General features: G+C 54.2%; 1 protein-coding gene across 4 annotated transcripts; it reads right to left on the bottom strand.

Annotated features, from left to right (window-relative positions):
- Positions 1 to 5,646: 5,646 nt before the first annotated feature.
- LOC121272194 (chromatin complexes subunit BAP18-like) lies at positions 5,647 to 18,603 on the bottom strand. 4 transcript variants are annotated; one of them, XM_041178715.1, is made up of 6 exons: positions 18,195 to 18,603; positions 15,842 to 15,936; positions 11,815 to 11,916; positions 9,465 to 9,667; positions 7,577 to 7,722; positions 5,647 to 5,977 (listed from the first exon to the last, which is right to left on the bottom strand). In XM_041178715.1, the coding sequence occupies exons 1-6, from the start codon at positions 18,213 to 18,215 to the stop codon at positions 5,969 to 5,971; spliced, it is 576 nt and encodes a 191-aa protein (XP_041034649.1). In that variant the 5' UTR covers positions 18,216 to 18,603; the 3' UTR covers positions 5,647 to 5,968. The 4 variants fall into 4 exon arrangements, with proteins under 4 accessions (XP_041034649.1, XP_041034650.1, XP_041034648.1 ...); XM_041178716.1 differs by having other exon boundaries at positions 5,647 to 5,973; positions 7,618 to 7,722; positions 18,195 to 18,600; XM_041178714.1 differs by having other exon boundaries at positions 7,618 to 7,722; positions 18,195 to 18,592.
- Between the last annotated feature and the right edge of the window lie 2,322 nt (positions 18,604 to 20,925).

The following is a 20,925-nucleotide window of genomic DNA, read 5'->3' as shown; positions in this document are numbered from 1 at the left end:
CCTGCTCTCCTTCCAAATAACCCCATTGGATCATTCACACTGACCCCAGAGGGGACATGGGGCCCTCAGTTCAATGTCACATCCAAAAGATGGCATTTCAGCTGTGCGGTGCTCCCTCAGTCGGTGCTGCACTGGAGCGGCACTCCCTCAGTCGGTGCTGCATTGGAGTGGCACTTCCTCAGTCAGTGTGGCACTGGAGCGGCACTCCCTCACTCGGTGCTGCACTGGAGCGGCACTCCCTCACTCGGTGCTGCACTGGAGTGGCACTCCCTCATTCGATGCGGCACTGGAGCAGCACTCCCTCACTCGGTGCTGTGCTGGAGTGGCACTCCCTCAGTCAGTACTGTGCTGGAGCGGCACTCCCTCAGTTAGTGCTGCGCTGGAGCGGCACTCCCTCAGTCAGTACTGTGCTGGAGCGGCACTCCCTCAGTCAGTGCTGCGCTGGAGTGGCGCTCCCTCATTCGGTGCTGCACTGGAGCGGCACTCCCTCAGTCGGTGCTGCATTGGAGTGGCACTTCCTCAGTCAGTGTGGCACTGGAGCGGCACTCCCTCACTCGGTGCTGCACTGGAGCGGCACTCCCTCAGTCGGTGCTGCACTGGAGCAGCACTCCCTCATTCGATGCTGCACTGGAGCAGCATTCCCTCACTCGGTGCTGCGCTGGAGTGGCACTCCCTCAGTCAGTACTGTGCTGGAGCGGCACTCCCTCAGTCAGTGCTGCACTGGAGCGGCACTCCCTCAGTCAGTACTGCGCTGGAGCGGCACTCCCTCAGTCAGTACTGTGCTGGAGCGGCACTCCCTCAGTCAGTGCTGCACTGGAGTGGCGCTCCCTCACTCGGTGCTGCACTGGAGCGGCACTCCCTCATTCGATGCTGCACTGGAGCAGCACTCCCTCATTCGATGCTGCACTGGAGCAGCACTCCCTCACTCGGTGCTGCACTGGAGCGGCATTCCCTCAGTCGGTGCTGCACTGGAGCGGCACTACCTCAGTCAGTGCTGCAGTGGAGTGGCGCTCCCTCACTCGGTGCTGCACTGGAGCAGCACTCCCTCAGTCAGTGCTGCACTGGAGTGGCGCTCCCTCACTCGGTGCTGCACTGGAGCAGCACTCCCTCAGTTCCTACTGCACTGGAGCAGCACTTCCTCAGTCGGTGCTACACAGGAGTGGCACTCCATCACTCAGTGCTGCAATGAAGCAGCACTCCCTCAGTTGGTGCTGCAATGGAGCTGTAGTCTTGATTATTGCATTCTATTGCTCGAGCGGGACTTGAACTTTGAATATTGTGGCTCTGAGACAAGAGAGTCACCAACTGAGGTACTGGTGACCCTAATCAGCAGACGGGAAGGAGTTGCTGGCCTGGTGGTAATATCACTGGGCTAGTAATGTCCAACCCAATGCTCTCGCTGCACGGGTTCGGATCTCAATGTGGTAGGAAGTTGGTGTTGTTTATATGACGCTCTACCAAATGACAGACAGGGAGCCACCCTCTACCCATTTCCCCTCAGGGCCTTGCGAGCATTACACACAGACCCCTGCCTGGCCGACATGCGCTACCAGGTGTTATCCTGCGCCAACTTTACCACGAGGGACAGGTGGCTCGGCTCGGACCAACTGACCGGAGAATCCGGCAGAACCGTGACCGGTCCCATCCTCGGCATCCCCGGGGACAGCGAGAACCTCCGCACACAGGCAGACACGGCGGGTGTGTCGCGAGGGGGGGGGGGGGGGGGGGGGGGGGGGGGGGGGGGGGTCTACGCACAACGAATCCTCCATTAGCTCTTAACCCCGTCTGGTTCCAAGGGGAACAATCTCAACTATTCCAACCTCTCCTCGTAACAGAAGTCCCTCCCTCTGCGGCAACTCCCTGATAAACCACTCCTCTCTACCTTTTGAAAGGTTTTTATTGTTCTAAACATCCTCCCTGAGCCGTATTTGCCCAGAGTGCTCTGGCTGAGCGAGTTATAAAGTCCGAGCACGTGGACAGTGATTCCGCCTCGTTCACTGGGCAGTCACCGTCGCTAAAGCGAAAAGGTCACCCCCGACAAAGCGGGAGACCTCGCCGGGCGATAGCGGCTGCTCGGAAGGAGCGGTGGCTGTGGACTGATGATGTCCCCTCATCTCCAAACAATGTTGTTCTCCCCCTGCGGCCCAGGGTTGGCTGAGATTTGGAGGCGTCGGCTGGGCAGGTTCGATTGGTCGGGGCCCAATCCCCGGGGGAACCAGTCCCACCGTAAAGGAAGGAAATGGTTCTCTCGCCGGCACCCCACCTTAGGGTCACCACCAACCCCTCCCAGACTTGGTTCCGAAAGTGAGGGGGTGAGGGTGAGGGGGAGGGGGTGGTGAGGGGAGGGGGGAAAGAGTGGGCGAGGTGGGGGTGAGGGGTGAGTGAGGAGGAGTGGGGAGGGAAGGGGGTGTTGGCTAGTTGCCTGTATTAGCCACAGGGAGCTCAGTGCTGCCTGACAGGAGGGAGGGAGAGCGAGGGCCTCACCTCACAGGAGTTAACAGCCACCTTCATTCAAATGATTCATCAGCAGGAGCGAAGCCGCTTCGTGTGCAGAATGTTCCAGAATTCGAGCAGGGATTTTTTTATATTTAATCCTACCCCCCACCGGCTAAGCCTCTCGCTCTTGATTATCATGTTTACACCCCGTGTGGGTCAGTCAGGGTTTCACTAGACAGGTTCCTGCAGGAGAGACGGGAAAACACTTGAGGCTGACACTCCGGTGCAGCACCGCAGCAGGGCCACACTGCCAGAGGTGCCGTCTTTTGGGACACACGATGTCAGACCGAGGCCCTGCTTGGGTGGCAGTCCAGGAAGACCACAGCCTTGTCGGGGCGAAGAGCGGCGGTGGGGGGGCGTTTCCCACAGGCCCGGGGTCAACATTGATTCCTCCCCCCAACCCACCAATCGACGCCCAAAACAGGCAATTTTTGCCCTTTATTTCTGGGTGGGATCTTGCTGTGCACAAATTGGCGGCCATCCCTCCAGTGTCGCCGCTGTGACCACATTTCAGTAACTGCCTCTGGCTATAAAGCGACTTTGGGACATCCTGTGGCGGCCAAAGGCACTATATAAACGCAAACTTCCTTTCAGTGGGAGATGGACTCCAAGCCCATGGCCAAAGCCTTTGGGTTTTGACAGAGGGAGACATGAGCAGGAGGAGGTCATGGAGACCCCCTGAGTCAATTCTGCTCTACCTCCTAGACCCCAAATTCCCCCCGAGACCCCAATTACCCCCAGACCCAAATGTCCACCCTGAGACCCCAAATCTGCCCCTGGAGACCCCAATTCCCCCCAGACCTAGGGGACGGGGAGAAGAGGGGGGGGTGGGGGAGAAGTGGGGGACAGAGTGACCCGGTTACAGGATTTTGTTAATTTAGTTTATTTGGTGAACTCTATCAGAGTTAACACTTACAGCACATTCAGGGAAACTAGATAAGGGTCGATAGAGAGAAACTAGTTCTGCCGATGGGGAGTTTTGGTGGGGGGTGAAAAGGACAAAATCAGAGCCCGACCCCTCGGGGATGAAATTAGGGAACCTTTCCACCTCCAAAGAACAACTGACTTTATCCAAACAAATAAGATCCTGGAGGGGACTTGACAAGGGCAGAAAGGGTGAAAGGGTGGTTCCCCTGGTGGGAGAGACTAGAACGAGGGGATGCAGTTTAAAAATAAAGGGTCTCCCATTTAAGACGGAGACGAGCCCCCACCCAGAGAGCAGTGGAGGCTGGGTCATTGAACATATTCAAGGCCGAGTGAGACAGATTTTCGCTTGATTATGGGGGCGGTTGGGGGGGGGGTGGACAGGAAAGTGGGGCTCAGGCCCCAATCAGTTCAGCCACAATCTCGGCAGAATGGCGGTACAGGCTCGAGGGGCCGAATGGCCCTACTCCAGTTCCTCATTCCCTGTGTTTGACACTGGATGGATGGTGAACTGAGGGATGTTTTCATCCAGTAAAGATATTAAAGGGCACAGGGCGAAGGTGGGAGTGGTGGATCACAGGTTGGTCTGGCCGGGCGGCTGGGGACAGGCGCGAGGGGGTTAAAATGACCTCCTCCTGCCCCGAGGTAACTGGGGGGAGCAAATGGCTGCTTGGGAAGGGGACACGGAGACTGAAAACTGTGCTTCTGTCTCGGGTTGAACGGTGAGGGGGGGCAGACCGCCCCCCAGCAACATTCAAAAGGAGGTCACGGGGGGTGGGGGTTGGGGGGCTTAGGGATGGGCTGACCTTTCCCCTGCCCAGTGTCGAGGTCAGAAAAACAGGGAAGTTCACCTGATTTTCCCGAATGTCCGCGTTGAACTTTGAACCCTCGGCCATGTCTGCTCCCTGCTCGTGATCGGTGGGCGCAAAGCCATTCGCAAGAGCTGTGGAAAGACGTTACAGAAACGTGACATCTCCTCTCACAGTTGCCGTCGTTGGTCAGTAAACTTCCAGAGCGGTGAGTGTCGGCGTGGCCTCCCCACACAGAGCACCTTCTCTCAGGCTGATTACCGCAGGTGACTGAAGTATACTGTTTGCTGTTCTTTTCCACTTTCTTTCCTGTCTGAGCTGCTAATGGCCTCGCCAGCGATGCATACCTTCCACGAACGGAAAAAAGAGAAGGATTCCCAGTTGCAACTATTGTGTCTTTGAGCAGAAATGAGATGAAGCTGTGGGCATCTTAATGCAAATCCCATACTGTGAGAAACCATTATAAATCACTGGTTAGTACTCAGGTGGAGTGAAATGGCGTCTTACGGTTCAGTCAGGGAATGATACCAGTGTACAGATACCTCCCTGAGGGAGAGGGGCAGACACTCAGTCAGCGTACATATATCACCCGAAGAAAGAGGGACTGAGAGGCATCAGTCAGATTCCGAGAAAGGGAAAGGGAGAGGCCCGTTAGTGTATGGGTATCTCACGGAAGTAGAGGCAACTGAGACACCTCAGTCAGTGTACATATAGCTCCTGAGAGAGAGAGAGGGAGAGAGAGAGACAGAGAAGGAGGGAGACAGACAGAGAGGAGAGAGAGAGACAGATAGACAGGGAGGAGAGAGCGAGAGAGAGAGAGAGAGAGAGAGAGAGAGAGACAGAGACTGTGAAAGAGAGAGATACAGAGAGTGAGAGGGGAGAGAGAGGGAGAGGGGAGAGGGGAGAGAGAGGGAGAGGGGGAAAGAGAGGGAGAGAGAGAGAAAAAGAGAGAGACAGAATGAGAGGGGGAGAGGGGGGGAGAGAGATAAAGAGAGGGAGAGAGACAGAGGTTGAGAGAGGGAGAAAGGGAGAGAGGGAGAGGCAGAGACACAGAGAGACTGCGAACTGAGAGACACCATTCAGCACACATATAGCTCCCTGACGAAGAGGCTGAGGCCTATCAGTCTGCAACCACTGCCCTGAATTGCACAGACCGAGAGATATGAATCAGGCTGCAAAATTCTTAGTTCATGTTAGAAAGTCATCCCTCTTTTATTCAACCCTGGTTCAAGCTGGGAGCTCCCTCAAATCCATCTCTCGAAAAGTGAGTGCATTATCCAGGCGGACACTCCAGTGCTGTACCGAGGGACATCTGCCCTGTCAGAGGGGATGTCTTTAAAATGGGAGGAAATAGAGAGGGAAATGAAGGCGGACACTGAATGAGGCCTGATATTGTACAGATGGAAACAGAAAGATGTCGAGTAGTTTGTCATTTATTGAGAAAAGCGTGGAAACCTGCTACACGTCTAAAACAAAACCTCGTGTAACAGCCCAGTTGGAAGCTGGTTACAAAGTCACTAGTGCTGTTCCCCAAGCTGGCATCCCCGCCGGGTGAGTTGGCGATGGGCATCGTTGGGCAGCCGGTCGGCCTCCCAGAGAGCTGGCACTGGTCTGAAAGCGGCACATCTCCAGGGAGACAGGGATGTCAGAGCAGCGAGAGAGAGTGTGAGAGGAGGTGAAGATTCAACGAGACAAGAGGGGGGTGTCTGAGGTGTTCATGATGAGACTGGAATCGAGGCTCAGACTGTCTGAAACAGAGACAGACAGAGAAAAGAGAGGCAGATCAGCAAAGGGACATTAAATGGGCGAAAGGCTTAATCAATGCAGAGCAAAGCTCCCTCGACACAGCCCAAACAATGTGACTGAACCAACTACAGAATGTTAAACTCCCGGACTCAGCACTGAACTACAGCTCCCCATTAATACCACCTCTGTACAACTTGCCAAGCCTTCGTCGACAGCACCTTCCAAACCCACTACCTCTACTGCCTAGAAAGGAAAAGGGGCAGCAGACGCAGGATAACACCCTCCAATCCGCACCCCACCCTGACTTGGAAATAATATCAAGTCCTGGAGCGGGATTTGAACCCAGAGCTTCTGACTGAGGGGCAGGGACACTACCCAATGCGCCACAAGACCTGAGCCCGGCTGAGATCCACTGGAACGCAGGAGGCCGTTCAGCCCTTCAAGCCTGTTCTATCACTTAGACCATGGCTGATCTGTATCGTAACCCTCCCGACCTTGATTCCGTAACCTGTCATGCGCTTCCCACACAAAAAATCTATCAGTCTCAGATTTGAAATTCTCAATTGACCACCTACCCTCCTCCCAGCTCCGCCCCTCAGCTTTTTTGGGGAGGGGTGGTGGTGGGAGGGGGAAGTGTTCTAGATTTCCACCGCCCCCTTGTGCGAGGAAATGCTTCCTGACATCACCCCTGAATGGCACCGGCTCGAATTTTAAGGTCCTGTCCCCCCTTGCTTTGGATTCCCTCCACCCCCCGCCCCCACCAGAGGAAATAGTTTTCCTCCACCCCGTGATATTCTACCACTAATTCTTCCCGGGAAAGAGCCGGATGTTAAGTCCCGGCCAATAGTACTTCACTGTTCCATGTTATTCTTTCACAGCCGAATAGCAAGATCCCGGGTAAACCCACCACGGCCCTGAAGCCTCCCGTCCCCCATGGGGTGAGGAAGCCGACTGGGCCAGCAAGACGTTCGCTCCCCAAGGCCCGGCTCCACACCCAACCCACGCCCCCTCCCCAAACACTCCCGTAAGAACATAGGAGCGGGAGGCTGCCATTCAGCCCCTCGAGCCTCCTCTGCATTCAACAGGATCAGGGCTGATCTGATTGGGGCCCTAACTCCACTTTCTGCACCCCCCCCAACCCCCCACCAGCCCCCCACCCCGGCAATCCCTGACTCCCTCGTCGATCAAAAATCTGTCTAACTCAGCCTTGAACATCTTCAGTGGCCCAGCCTCCACTGCTCGCTCGCAGCAGAGGTGGGGAGAATTCCAAAATTCCCTCCGAGAGGAGAAGTTCTTCCTCATCTCCGTCTGGAGCGGGAGATCCCTTGCTCTAGGTCGGGAATTTGAGGGATCAAACAGCATCGGGGTAGAGGGGTGGGGGTTTTAGGTGGTTATCCTTTTATCCATTCAGTATAGAAATGAGAACATCGCTAAAGACCCCTCGCTTCGAAACTGTGCCCCCCCTCCCACCCACCGGTTTCTACCGCCGCTCCCCACCCCAACTCCCTCCCTCTTCTCATCCATCCACCCCCCCCACCACCCCACCAACCCGCCGACAATCCCCTCCTCATCTCTACCCAGCCCCTGTGCCAATCCCTCACCTCCCTCCGCAGCCCACCCCAGGGAGCAGAGTGACATGTACCCTGGTCGAAGTTGAGTTTCTTGGCTGGCGATCCGTCTCCGAGGCCTTCGATGTCCACCAGGTCGCTGTTGACGTCCGAGTCGTTGAGGGCGCTGAGTGTCACGTCTGCGGAGAGAGACAGACGGAAATCACGACACCCTCCGCGGCACAGGGATCAGCCAGCCACCCTGTGCCACCATACACCTCTGCCCTCTGTGACCCCCATCGCCACCCCGCCGCCCCCCCCCCCCCACAATGCTCACCGACCTATCCTGGCTCCTGATCAAGCAACACCTTGACTCTGAAATTCTCACCCTCCTTTTCAAACGCCTCTGTGGCCTCGCCCTCCTCCCTCCCTACCTCGGTGATCCCCTCCAGTCCCTCAAGCTTCTGAGATGTTTGTACTCGTCTGATTCTGGTTCTCAAGCATTTCCCATTTTAATTTCTCCATCGCTGGGGGCTGTGCCTTCAGCTGCCTCGGTTCGATGCTCTGGAATTCTCTCCCAAAGCCTCTCTCTCTCTCCCCAGCGCCCTCCTCCTTTTCAGATGTTCCTCAGAGCCCACCTCCTGGACCATGTGTTTAGCCATCTCCTGACACGGGAGGAGGTTGCAGTCACAGGCTGGATGCTATTAATTCTTCGAGGTGCTGGCAATTCTAACGGGATGGGACAAGGTGGAGAGAAACCGTTTCCAGGGATTGAGGGGGATCTATATTCACGAGGCAAAAACAAACAAGATCTTGCACAGAGTGAACAGGAGAGATTTTTATACACAGAAGATGATGACTCTGGGGAGTTTGTGATTGGAGATATGCCCACGGCAACATTTAACCGTGTAGAAATACAGAGTGGTTACAGCCTGGAAACAGGCCATTCGGCCCAGCTGCTCCATGCATGCCTCCTCCCACTGCTCTTCACCCCAACCCAACAGCATCACTTTCTATTCATTTCCCCCTCCTGTAATCAGAGACACAGAATGACCACAGCACCAAAGGAGGCCATTCGGGCCATCATGTCTGCCCTGGCTCTCTGAAAGAGCAATTCACCGAGCGCCAATGCCCCCCCACCCCCCGCCTTCTCCCCAAAGCCCTGCTTTTCAGAGAACAATCCAATTCCTTCTCGAATCCCTCGATTGAACCTGCCTCCCTCCCATGCTCTCAGGCAGCGCATTCCAAACCCCAGCCACTCGCTGCGTGAAAAAGTTCCTCCTCCTGTCCTCCTGTCTCCCTCTAGCTCTCGATCCTCCCACCAGTGGGAACAGTTTCTCCCCATCCACCCTGTCCAGGCCCCTCCTGATTTTGAACACCGCTGTGAAACCTCCTCTCGACCCCAAGTTCTCCAACCTTATCCACGTAATGGGCATTCCTCATCCCTGGAGCCGTTCTCGGGAAACTTTTCTGCAGCCTCTTTAATACCTTCAGCTCTTTCCTGACATGCGGCGCCCAGCAATGTGCACGATGCTCCAGCGGAGACGGAACCAGCGCTCTGAGCAGGCATTCGACAGAGTGTTTCATACACTCACAGAACTTCCCCATAAGACCAGGTTTGTGGGGGGGGTGGTGGTGGTGGTGGTGGGGGGGGAGCGTAGGAACAGGGGACGGGAACATGGAGGATGAGCCGAGTGGCCTGTGCCTGTCTTATTGATCTCTGCGTAAGGCACAGACTATGACAGAGGGAAGGTGGAGTGAGTTGGGGGTGGGGGGGCAAAGTACTTCCCCTTTAAGACCCCACTTCCCCTTTATTTACCCAGGGGGTGGAAGCTAATGGGGATTTTCCTTAGACCGCCAGCCCCCCGGAGCAGCAATCACCATCCCCCGAACACCTCCCACATTCCCATCTCCGCGCCCACCCCACCCACCCCGACCTTACCGGACGTCTTCTGCTTCTTAACGGCTGTTGAGTCAGTGGGAGGTGTGTTCCCCACGGTGGCTGCTGGTGTTGGCGCGGCTGGTACTGAGACCCCGGTTCCTGCTGCTGTTGCTTTCTTCTGCGTTTTCTTGGGAGACTCCGAGGGGAGGGGGACGCTGCTGTCCTCATAGACCTTGCGTTTCACCGTGGTCTTGATCTGGGCACTGGGGACGGGGGAGTGAAATGTTAGGACCAGCACGGCTACGGACAACATGTTCCCCACCAGAAATACCCGCTGCCTTCGCAGGACCATGGCACCCCCCCCCGCTGCATTCCCCTAGCGCCTGGCACGGCCTCAGGACATGCCGACGCCCTGCACAGCCGCTGAAGCACTTTCCCCGAACGTGTCGACACTGTTGCGACGTCGGACCCACGGCAGCCAGTCTGCGCACAGCAAGATCCCACACACAGCGGTGCGATAATGGCCAAATCGTTTGTGTTCGCGATGGACGCTGGCTGCTGAGATTTCCCCTGCTCTTTCTCGAAATACATAGGATGTGCCGCTCAGAAACAGGTCACTGCATCCAACCAGCTCAGTTATGTTCGTTTATGTTCCAGTTGAGGATCCTCCCATCTTTCTTCCATCTACCATTGTAACCCTCTACTCCTTTATCACTCATTATCTTGTCTGGCTTTGCCTTAAACGTATTGACCCCATTCACCTCAACCACTCCCTGTGGGAGCGAGTTCCACATTCCTCCCCTTCACTCTCTGGGTAAAGAGGTTTCTCCTGAATTCCCGATTGGACTTATTCCTGACTGTCCTATATTGATAAGTCTCTAGCTATGGCACCCCCACTCAAGAGGAAACATTCATCCTCTCCATGTCCACTCTATCGAAACCTTTCATCGTTTTAAACATTTCTATTAGGCGTTCCCTAACCCCCGTCTCCAACCCCTCACCTCAGCCTTGACTCCGCGGGAGGCAAGGACTCTCTCGATGGTAAAGCACTTTGGGACACCCTGAGGTCATGAAAGGCGCCATTTAAATGTACACCTTCTTTCGCTGCACCATCAAGCTCTTTCTAACCTGTGCTCACGTTCTGGCTCCTTGTCAATCCATTCTACCCGTCTATTTCTACCCTATTTCGGAAAGGCTATTTTCCCCCTATCGCCTCCTGGCTCTGTGCTATATCAGGGCAGTGGCTGTATAACTACGTACAGTCTCAATAATGTGATAATGTCCCCCCGCTGTGAACCACCTTAGCATGCTCGGTGACGGTGAAGGTGCTATATAAATGCAAGTTCCCCAGCCTACCAAAGGCAGAGAGAAGACACCGTACTCTCCAGTAAGGGTGGCGACAGTGACAAGTGTTCTTCTGCGACCACTAGGGTCCGCTTAGGGTCACTGGTAGACGATGGGGCACCCGGTAGGTCAGAAAGAAGTGCAGGCAGGCTCTGAGAACCCTGGGGGAAACAGTCTCGTGTTCAGAGACAAGTCCATCCGCCCCCTGGGCTCCTCGATGTGACGCCTCATCCCAATGCTGTCACATGGGCCAGGTTAATGACTGCGTGTGTGGGCTCATCGACCTGAAAGCAGTGTTTCTGCAGCTCGCTGTTGCCAGTGCACACGTCCGCCCGCTAGGAGATCACTGGCATCCATCAGAATCCAGGCTGGTGTCTTCCTAGCCCGGTGATGCCGAGGTGAGTTTTACCGTGAGCATTATCTTAATGGAGACCTGGTATCTCCCCACCAACCTGGGGTTGTGTGACAAACCATCGGTAGGCACCATTATAAAAGAATCTCATTCTAACAAAGCATCTGCGTGTCCAGTCTGGGTTGTGAGGCTGAATGGCAGCCCAGGGCATTGCGCCGGGCTTCCCTGACCCTCTCCCAATCTCGTGGGATCTTTTACGGCCCCACGAGAGGGCGGATGAGGCCTCAGCTTAATGGCTCACCCAGAAGACTGCTCCCTCAGCACTGCACCTGGAGCGCCCGCCTACAAGCCTTGGAGTTCGATGTGTGGGAAACACGGGCGACCTCAACCCGGTTCTCGTGATGCCAATCTCAATGTGGGATACTCCTAGCTACTGTTGCTATGGCGAAGGATACCAACTAGGGTTTAGTATTTCAGAGGTCACAGTGTGGCCTTCCACTTGCTGTCTGTGCCTATTCTGTTTATTAATACTCCTCCCTGGGCTGCTCTCGTGGTTTAACAGGTTAAGCTAGCTGATTCATAGTGAATCCGTAAGCTCACTGTGAGATACCTCTGTCCCTGACTACCCTCTCCCTCCAGCTTTGGTTCCCCCCACCCTGTGCTCGAACCCTTGCCCCTCCCTCTCCACCCTGGTTCCCCCAGCCCCTCGCTTACACTGTGCGGTCTTTGATGACGGTGCTGATTTTGTTTAGATCCTCTCCGAAGCGCTTTACGGCCGAGCGCAGCATCTCAATCTCTGTGTCTGTCCACTTGGCACTGCCGGGAAGAGAGAGAGAGAGAGAGAGATAGAACGAGAGGAAAAACAAAATATGGGAGACAGGGAAATGCATAGTGAGCTGTCCAATTTCACACGGGTACCAAACCGTAAGTGGGCTAGCGCTGAGGGAAAACTTAAGTGATAGGCCAAGGTGGAGGTCACTGCCAAGACGTAGGGCCAGTGCTCTGGACTGAGATGGATGCCAGTCTGGAGTGTGGGCTCAGTAAAAGTATCACCAGTGCCATTTCAACACCCCATCCCTGCTCTCATGCCCACATGTCCGTCCTTGGCCTGCTGCAATGTTCCAGTGAAGCTCAACGCAAACTGGAGGAACAGCACCTCATCTTCTGACTAGGCACTTTACAGTCTTCCGGACTTAACATTGAGTTCAACAACTTCAGACCATGAACTCTCTCCTCCATCCTCACCCTCTTTATATCCCCTTTTTCCAATATTCATTCTCAATTTTTATTTTTTAAATTTTTATTCACTTATTTTTATTTAAATTCATTGTTTTATCCTATTTTGAATCTTTGTTCCCACCACCGTCTCCTCCCCCCCAACCCACCCTGCTAGGGGCATCTGCCACTTGTTCATGTTGTTCTTTCCAGCGTGCTTACCCTTGTCCTTCTATTATCACATTCTGCTTTCTGACCTTAATGCCACCATCAGCACCTCCTTTAGCCAGTACCACTACCATTAACACCCCTTTGTCCTTTTGTCCATGACATCTCTGATAATCTCTCTTTTGCCCTCGCCTATCACTGGCCTTCTATCCAGCTTCACCTGCTCCACCCCACATAGAAAAGTATAAATTTCATTACATTTTTAGTTCTCTTTAGCTTGGAGAAGAGTCATATGGACTCGAAACGTGAACTCTGTTTTTTCTCCCCACAGATGCTGTTAGACTTGCTGAGTTTTTCCAGCATTTTCTGGTTTTGTTTCAGATTTCCAGCATCTGCTGTATTTTGCTTTTATCACCATTGTGGCCCTGATTCCTTGAATGCGCCAGGTTCAATCGTTCATGTTAAAGAAAGAAGGAACTTGCATTTATATAGCGCCTTTCACGACACCAGGATATTCCAAAGTGCTTTACAGCCAATGAAGTACTTTTTGAAGTGTAATCATTATTGTAATGTAGGAAATGCAGCAGCCAATTTGCGTACAGCAAGCTCCCACAAACAGCAGCATGACAATGACCCAGATCCCCTGTTATTTAACGATGTTGATGGAGGAATAGTTATTGGCCAGAACACTGCTCTTCTTTCAAACAGATCTTTTACATCCAGCTGAGATACAGATTTAACTTTGTATCAGAAAGATGGTACATCCGACAGAGCAGCACTCCCTCAGTACTGACCCTCTGACTAAGCAGCACACCCTCAGTACTGCCCGTCTGACATTGCAGCACTCCCTCAGTACTTGGTCTTCAAAAGCACAGCTCTCTCTCTCTCCTTCGCCACTGATGCTCGAATGGCACAGTGCTCCTTCACTGCTGAGCCATGACAGTGCAGCACTTCATCAGTACAGAGCGTTGGAGAGGGAAGTACTGCCTCAGTACCGACCCTCCAACAGGGCAGCACTCCCTCAAGTACTGACCCTCCGACAGTGCAATGGACCCTCAGTATTGACCCTTCTTCAGGGAAGCACTCCCTCAGTACAGGCCCTTCGACATTGCAGCACTCCCTCAGTATAGACCCTCCAACACTGCAGCACTCCCTCAGTGTAGGCCCTCCGACATTGCAGCACTCCCTCAGTACAGGCCCTCCGACATTGCAGCACTCCCTCAGTACAGGCCCTCCGACATTGCAGCACTCCCTCAGTACAGGCCCTCCGACACTCCCTCAGTACTGACCCTCTGACACTGCAGCACTCCCTCAGTACTGACCCTCTGACACTGCAGCACTCCCTCAGTACTGACCCTCTGACACTGCAGCACTCCCTCAGTACTGACCCTCTGACACTGCAGCACTCCCTCAGTACTGACCCTCTGACACTGCAGCACTCCCTCAGTACTGACCCTCTGACACTGCAGCACTCCCTCAGTCCCGGCACTGCAGTGTCAGTCTAGATTTTTGTGCTCAACTCTCTGAAGTGGGTCTTGAACACACTGCCTTCCACAAAGTGCAGAGCTGATGAGGCACCAGATTAGGGACTACAGCTGACTTCAACATGCCTAGCTTTAAGTAAGGCAGCTTCTCACTCCCAATCACCACTCGGTAACGTGAACGTCTGTTTGTCATTTAAGAATTAAGAATCAGTATCTGCTCCCTCCACAACCCCCAGTTCTTCCCAACAAATATCTTGTTGATACTCACTGCCAAGACATGTAGGTGAAGGTGACATGGGGGCGAGATATTTAACGGCAAGCGACCGACTACGGAAGTGCAAATCAGCAGGAGTGGTGCGGGGGGGGGGGGGTGGGGAGGAGGTGGTTGAGGGCAGGGCGTGGGGACAGCTTTGTGGGGATGGAGGGGGTAAGATAAGGAGGAACATTGGAGAGGGAGAGTGTGCTGGAGAGAGCATGCTGGAGCGGGGAGTGAGAGAGGAATGGCGAGCGGGAGGCTGGCATGGGAGGGGCATGAGTAAGTTCACACAAGTGAGAGGGCAATGCTTGGCCACAAGTACAGAACGACGGTGCTGGACAAAGATATCCGTCACTGCCCACAATTCGAGCTCAGGGTCAGTATTGCTCAACGCGGAGTGAAGCTTCCTCCAACTCCAGCTCTTCGTGCCTCCCCCCCACCGCCATCCTCTTCATTCACCTCGCCAGTGTGCACCAGCCCATGCAAAGTGCCCCTTACTGTGCCAGCCCAGGCCCAGCTGAGTCAGGCTGCCCATGGCGCGCCCATTAACCCCGGCAGTTTCTCGCCGGCAGCCTGTGCCTGCCAGGTACTGGGCCAAGACTGCGCCACTCGTTTCACGCGGGGCCCTGACAGCCGGCAGAGGGGGAAGATGGCGCCGAGGCTGACTGCTAATGGCAGGCGGCTGAGTTAACCGTCAACGGGAGGTGTGCCAGCGACTTTGGCTAGATCTTATGCCCGGGGGCAAGGGATGGGTTGGCATTCCATGCCCATGAGTGGAACAGAAAGGGTTAATCTACGGCGTGTTGACAAGGTAGTTGGGCTGATGAGCCTTCCTTACCTGTACTTATTGTAGTGAAGACACTGTGGCCCTGATGACTTTGAACCCTGGAGGCAGCAGAGGCTCTTGCCATTCTCAAACTATCCATTATCCAGTGCCTCAGTGGGGCAGGGTGCAGCGGGGCGGGGGGGGTTTGTAATTCACCCCTTAAAGCCCTTTCCCACTTTCCCAATCTCACGGATTGTCGTCTCATCAAGATACCACATGAGTAACTTGTGCCCACATTTTAGGGGTGCTGGGAGGAGGGAAAAGTAGGAAGGAGGAGGCCATTCGGCCCATTGAGCCTGCTCTGCCATTCCATGAGGCTATGGCTGATCTGTATCTTACCTCCATTTACCTGGGAGCAGGTGGGATGGAACAGTGTGAGGGGCCATGGGCCCACTTGCCTCTTCCCTCGAACTGTCTGCAGCATCATGGTGAGGGGACCCCTGATACGATAGGGATCACGTAGCACAAGTGTTGCTGAAGGAGCCCAGGCCACAGGGTGGGCACCACATTGGCGCTCATTCCTCAGGCAGGCGGCCAAGGAGCTGGTGGCTCTGTGGCCTACTGGGGGGGAGAAGGGGAGGGGGAGAAGGGGGAAGAGGAGGGGGGAGAAGGGGAGGGGGAGAAGGGGGAAGAGGAGGGGGGAGAAGGGGAGGGGGAGAAGGGGGAAGAGGAGGGGGGAGAAGGGGAGGGGGAGGGAATGGAAGGGGAAGGAAGGTTGGGGGGGGGGCATGGTGGTGAGCCTTAAAAGGGGAGAGAGGGACACAGACACACAGACTACAAACGTCTACTTACCCAGCCGGCGAGGAGTCCGCCACCGGGTGCAGCTGCATGGTCAGCTCTCCGAGCTTGGTGAATGCAGCCCCAGCTGCTGAGAAGATCTCGCCCACCTGCAAGGTCAAAGGGCGGGAGAGTGCCCCCCGTGAGCCGCAAACGGAAACAAACACACCTTCCCCCAGCTCTCTCGCAAACCCCCACCCACAGCCACAGGGTTTCCCTGGCTCCCTCTCCACCCACTGCCTGAGCTGGAGCTGCAGGCAGGCCGGGTACCCAGGCTCGAGTCCACCGTACCAGGCCTACATCTTGCAGCCCCCCCCCCATCTCGCAAACCCCTCTGTCCTACCAGTATGTAGATAGTTGAGTGGACAGAGGCAGCAAAATCCTCACTATGCTTTAGGTCAGGTTTCCAGGACACTATTACCCGCAGTGCAAGCCCGGGACACTTGCAAATGGCCTCCTCTCCCCATTCCTCTCATACCGCGACCTCCCACCCACCTGCACCCTTCCGACCCCTTCTCTTCCTCCCCCTCTGCCTTCTCCTCCCTTTCCCTGGCCAGTGGCTCCAGCTGCCTCTGGGCGTCCTCGGTCACAATCTCCTTAACTGAGTGATGTTCAGAGCCAAGATTCTGCAAAGTTCCCTCTGGGAGGGGAGGTGATGTGGAGAGACTCATCATAAAGATATTCTTAAATGTATTCTTTAATGGGATGTGGGCATCACTGGCTAAGCCAGCATTTGTTGCCCATCCCTAATTGCCCTTGAACTGACTGGGCTCGCTTGGCCATTTCAGAGGGGCAGTTAAGAGTCAACCACATTGCTGTGGGCCTGGAATCACATGTGGGCCAGACTGGGTAAGGACGGCAGATTTCCTTCCCTAAAGGGCATTAACGAACCAGACGGTTTTTATGACAATGATCGCCTCCAGCTGGGATTTTACAGCAATTGGCAATGGTTTCATGGTCACCATCACTGAACCTAACTTTCAATTCCTGGCTTTTTTGAATTAAAATTCCACCAGCTACTGCGGTGGGAATTGAACCCATGTCCCCAGAGCATTGGCCTGGGCCTTGGGATCGCTACTCCAGTGATATTACCACAGCAACACTGTCTCCCCTATTTAAGATTTTATGGGGCCACTGAAAGGGCCCTGAGGAAGCCTTAGGACTCGTAACAGAACCTCTCTGAGGAGAAGTCTCTGTCTGCCTCCCTGCAGATCTGCAGGGACATCATACAGACAGATCCATGTCCCAGCACTGTGTGTGTACATGAGAGAGTGTGTGTGAATGTTATGTGTGTGTGTGTGTGTGTGTGTGTGTGTGTGTGTGAGAGAGAGAGATCACAGAGGCAGACTCATGTCCCAGCACTTGTGTGTAAAATCACACAGAGCCAGCATGCCATCACTGCAGCGAGTAACTCACCTCCCGACTCCCCAAAACCTGTCCACCATCTACAAGGCACAAGTCAGGAGTGTGATGGAATACTCCCCACTTGCCGGATGAGTGCAGCTCCCACAACACTGAAGACGCTCGACACCAAAAAAGGTCATAGCAGCCCTGCTTGATTGACATAAAAACAAAAAACTGGGGATGCTGGAAATCCAAAACAAAAACAGAATTACCTGGAAAAACTCAGCAGGTCTGGCAGCATCGGCGGAGAAGAAAAGAGTCGACGTTTCGAGTCTTCATGACCCTTCCAGCTACTGGCCGAGTGAACTGAATTCCCCTCGTCGCCACCTCTGCCTCTTCGTCCAGTGACCTCAAACCCTGGCATCCACCAATCCGATCTCACTCTCTCCCCACCCCCCCCCAAAATCTCCTGGGCGCACACCTCACGATGGCAAGGGTCATGAGGACTCGAAATGTCAACTCTTTTCTTCTCCGCTGATGCTGCCAGACCTGCTGAGTTTTTCCAGGTAATTCTGTTTCTGTTTGATTGACACCCCATTGGCAAACATCCACTCCCTCCACCACCTTTCCACAGTAGCAGCAGTGTGTGTACCATCTACAAGATGCACTGCAGCAATTCACCAAGGCTCCTTAGACAGCACCTTCCAAACCCACAATCACTACCATCTAGAAGGAAAAGGGCAGCAGATAGATAGGAACACAACCACCTGGAAGTTCCCCTCCAAGCCACTCACCGTCCTGACTTGGAAATATATTGCTGTTCCTTCATTGGGTTGAAATCCTGGAGCCCCCTCCCTAACAGCACTGTGGGTGTACCTACACCACATGGACTGCAGCGCTTCAAGAAGGCGGCTCACTACCACCATCACCTCCACCAATTGCGTAATCTGGGAAGCGCAATGAATGCAAGCCTTGCCCGCGGCACTGCAACCCCAAGGACAGATTAAGAGGACACCATGCTTACCTTCGTTGATGCCGAGGTCATCCCGAGGGGTCCTCAGGGATCTCGCTGTACGCAGCCAAGGCGAAACAACTCCCACCACCAAGCAAGCAAACCAGGCCCCGGGGCGAACTTTCTCCGCTTGCAAAGCTGGGCTTTGCCTCCCAGTGCGTTGGCACAGGCCCCGAATCTGAACCTGAGCCTGGCTGGCGTCGGTGCCAGTGACGACGGAACCCAAAATATTTCCTCACCACCACCCCCCCCGCCCCCTCTAAATTCCAGTGGCAGGGTTACCGAGATTACACTTCTTGCAAAAACTTTGCAAAACTGATTTTGTCCAGTGATTCCCACCAGGTTTAGCTAATTGGATGGGGTTTTGGGGGTAGGGATTGTTTGGGGAGGGGGGGGAGGGGAAGGGAGATGGCTCCCAGAAAAATTGCTACTTATTTTTTGTGTATTTCTATCCTCTTGATAGCAATGGGCTGGGGGGAGGGGGGGGGGTGCTCCTGGGCGGGGGGGGTTTATTGATTTAATGTAGGTGCAATGCAAAGATTTTAGGATTAGTTTCCCAGCATAGTTTTTTTTTGCAATGCACTATGATTTCAGATGGGGTTTAATGTACTCAGTGGGTTGCAATGCAGCAGGAGGAGGGTCTCTCTCTCCTTGCCCTCCAGCCTGAGGGGGGGGGGGTCAATTTGCAGCTGCTCCCCTCCCTCTCTCCTCTAGGGATGATTGACAGCTGCACCAACCAGGCCCAGGCCACTCTCAAAGCCTCAGGTTCTCACCCACCCCCGCCGTTCCAAGCCTTACCCTTTACCTTTACCTCTTCCTCTCCGCCCTTTCCCTCCCTTGCCTCCAGCCTCACTTCACTCCCTCACTCACTAGGCCCCGCGTCTCCAGCAAGCAACCAGCCCGCCCCTTCTCATTGGGCAGCCCCCTTCCATTCTCGGCGTGGATTAGTCGCTGCCCCTGTCATTCCATCTCCGGTTCCGCCCTCCCCCTGGCCGCGCCAACAGCCAGCTTCCTTTTCATTGGTCTGCTGCGTTAGGGTATTCCTCTCTCCATTGGTTAAAGGACACGTCAATCCAATGTGAAACCCGCCCACCTGCCCCGGATCGTTTTCATTGGATGTGCCTCTCCCCAATTTCCCGCCCACCCCCCCCTCCCCCAGTCTTTGATTGGTTAGGTGAAACGTCGACGCGACCTCATTCTCACGTCCATCAACGGTCAACGCCCCCCCGACCTAGTCTCATTTCCGATTGGGCAGCCTTCATCCAGATTTATCTCTTGATTGGCTGAGATGCGCGTCCATAAAGGGGCGGGTCTCCTGCTCTCGCTCATGTGGGGAGTCATCTAAGGTCCCGCCCTTCAGGTTGCCCAATGGAATGAAAGTATCCCCTTGATTGGCAGGGATGTCCTCAACGCCGATTGGTCAATAACTGATGTCTGTCAAAAACACAAGTTAATCCCGCCTCCCGCCTGAGGCCGCCGCGGGAAGGGCGTCACCACAGCGTCACCTGGCGCCCGGAGGCCGGTCACAGCAGGCAGGCTTCAGGGGTGAACAAGCCCAACAGGCCCCAGTGTCAAAGGCCAACCCATCATTGACATAATATTTCAATATTAGGATTGCCAACCCTCCAGGATTGGCCTGGAGTTTCCAGAAATTGAAGATCAGTCTCCAGGACACTGCTGTGTGCTAACCCTGGAGAAAAATAATGCAGACATGATAAAAAATATTTATTTTGCCATTTTCTTTGAACATTCTTCTTTACCAGATAAAAACAAATTGAAAATGCAGGGAAAAAGTTGCTTGGCTGACAGTCAGGCTGATCGAGGTGTACAAACTTATGAGGGGCATAGATAGGGTAGACAGGAAGAAACATTTTCCCTTAGTGGGGGGAGGGGTGAATAACCAGGTGGCATCGATTTAAGGTAAGGGGCAGGAGGTTTACAGGGGATTTGAGGAAAAGTTTTTTCACCCCGAGGATGGGGTGGGGTATCTGGAACTCACTGCCTGAGGGGGTGGTAGAGGCGGGAACCCTTACAACATTTAAGAAGTATGTAGATGAACACTTGAAATACCATAATAAAAACAAAAAAACTGCGGATGCTGGAAATCCAAAACAAAAACAAAAACAGAATTACCTGGAAAAACTCAGCAGGTCTGGCAGCATCGGCGGAGAAGAAAAGAGTTGACGTTTCGAGTCCTCATGACCCTTTGACAGAATTTGAGTTCGAGTCCAAGAAAGAGTTGAAATATAAGCTGGTTGTGAAACACCATAGCATACAGGGCTACGGGGCAAGTGCTGGAAAATGGGCTTAGAGTACATACGGGCTTGGTCTCTTGCCGTGCTGCAAAACTCTATGACTCTATGACAGTCACTCAAGTGAAGACCAATTGGGCAATGAGTCTTTTTGCTTTTGAGTTGGCGTAGGAAGGCAGAGCGTTACAAGGACGGATGTGTTGGCCGACTAATGGCTAGACCATGGGGGCAGTTAAGTCATGTGATGAAACCTCCAGGAATCCATTTAATCACAGTTGGCAACCTCAAGACATACGAACATAAGAAATGGGAGCAGGAGTAGGCCATTCCGCTCCTTGAGCCTGCTCCACCTTTCAATAAGATCATGGCCGATCTGATTGTGCCCTCAGCTCCACTTTCCTTCCTCACCCCTGTACCCTTACCTATCAAAAGTCTCTGGAGGCATTGTGACTGGCAGAACAAGTGGATGACATGCCACTGAAGTTGTCTGA

This window comes from Carcharodon carcharias, chromosome 33 (genome assembly GCF_017639515.1).
Source record: "Carcharodon carcharias isolate sCarCar2 chromosome 33, sCarCar2.pri, whole genome shotgun sequence".
NCBI lineage: Eukaryota > Metazoa > Chordata > Chondrichthyes > Lamniformes > Lamnidae > Carcharodon > Carcharodon carcharias.
Note: the sequence above shows the minus strand (reverse complement) of the source record. Positions and strands in the feature narration are given on the sequence as shown.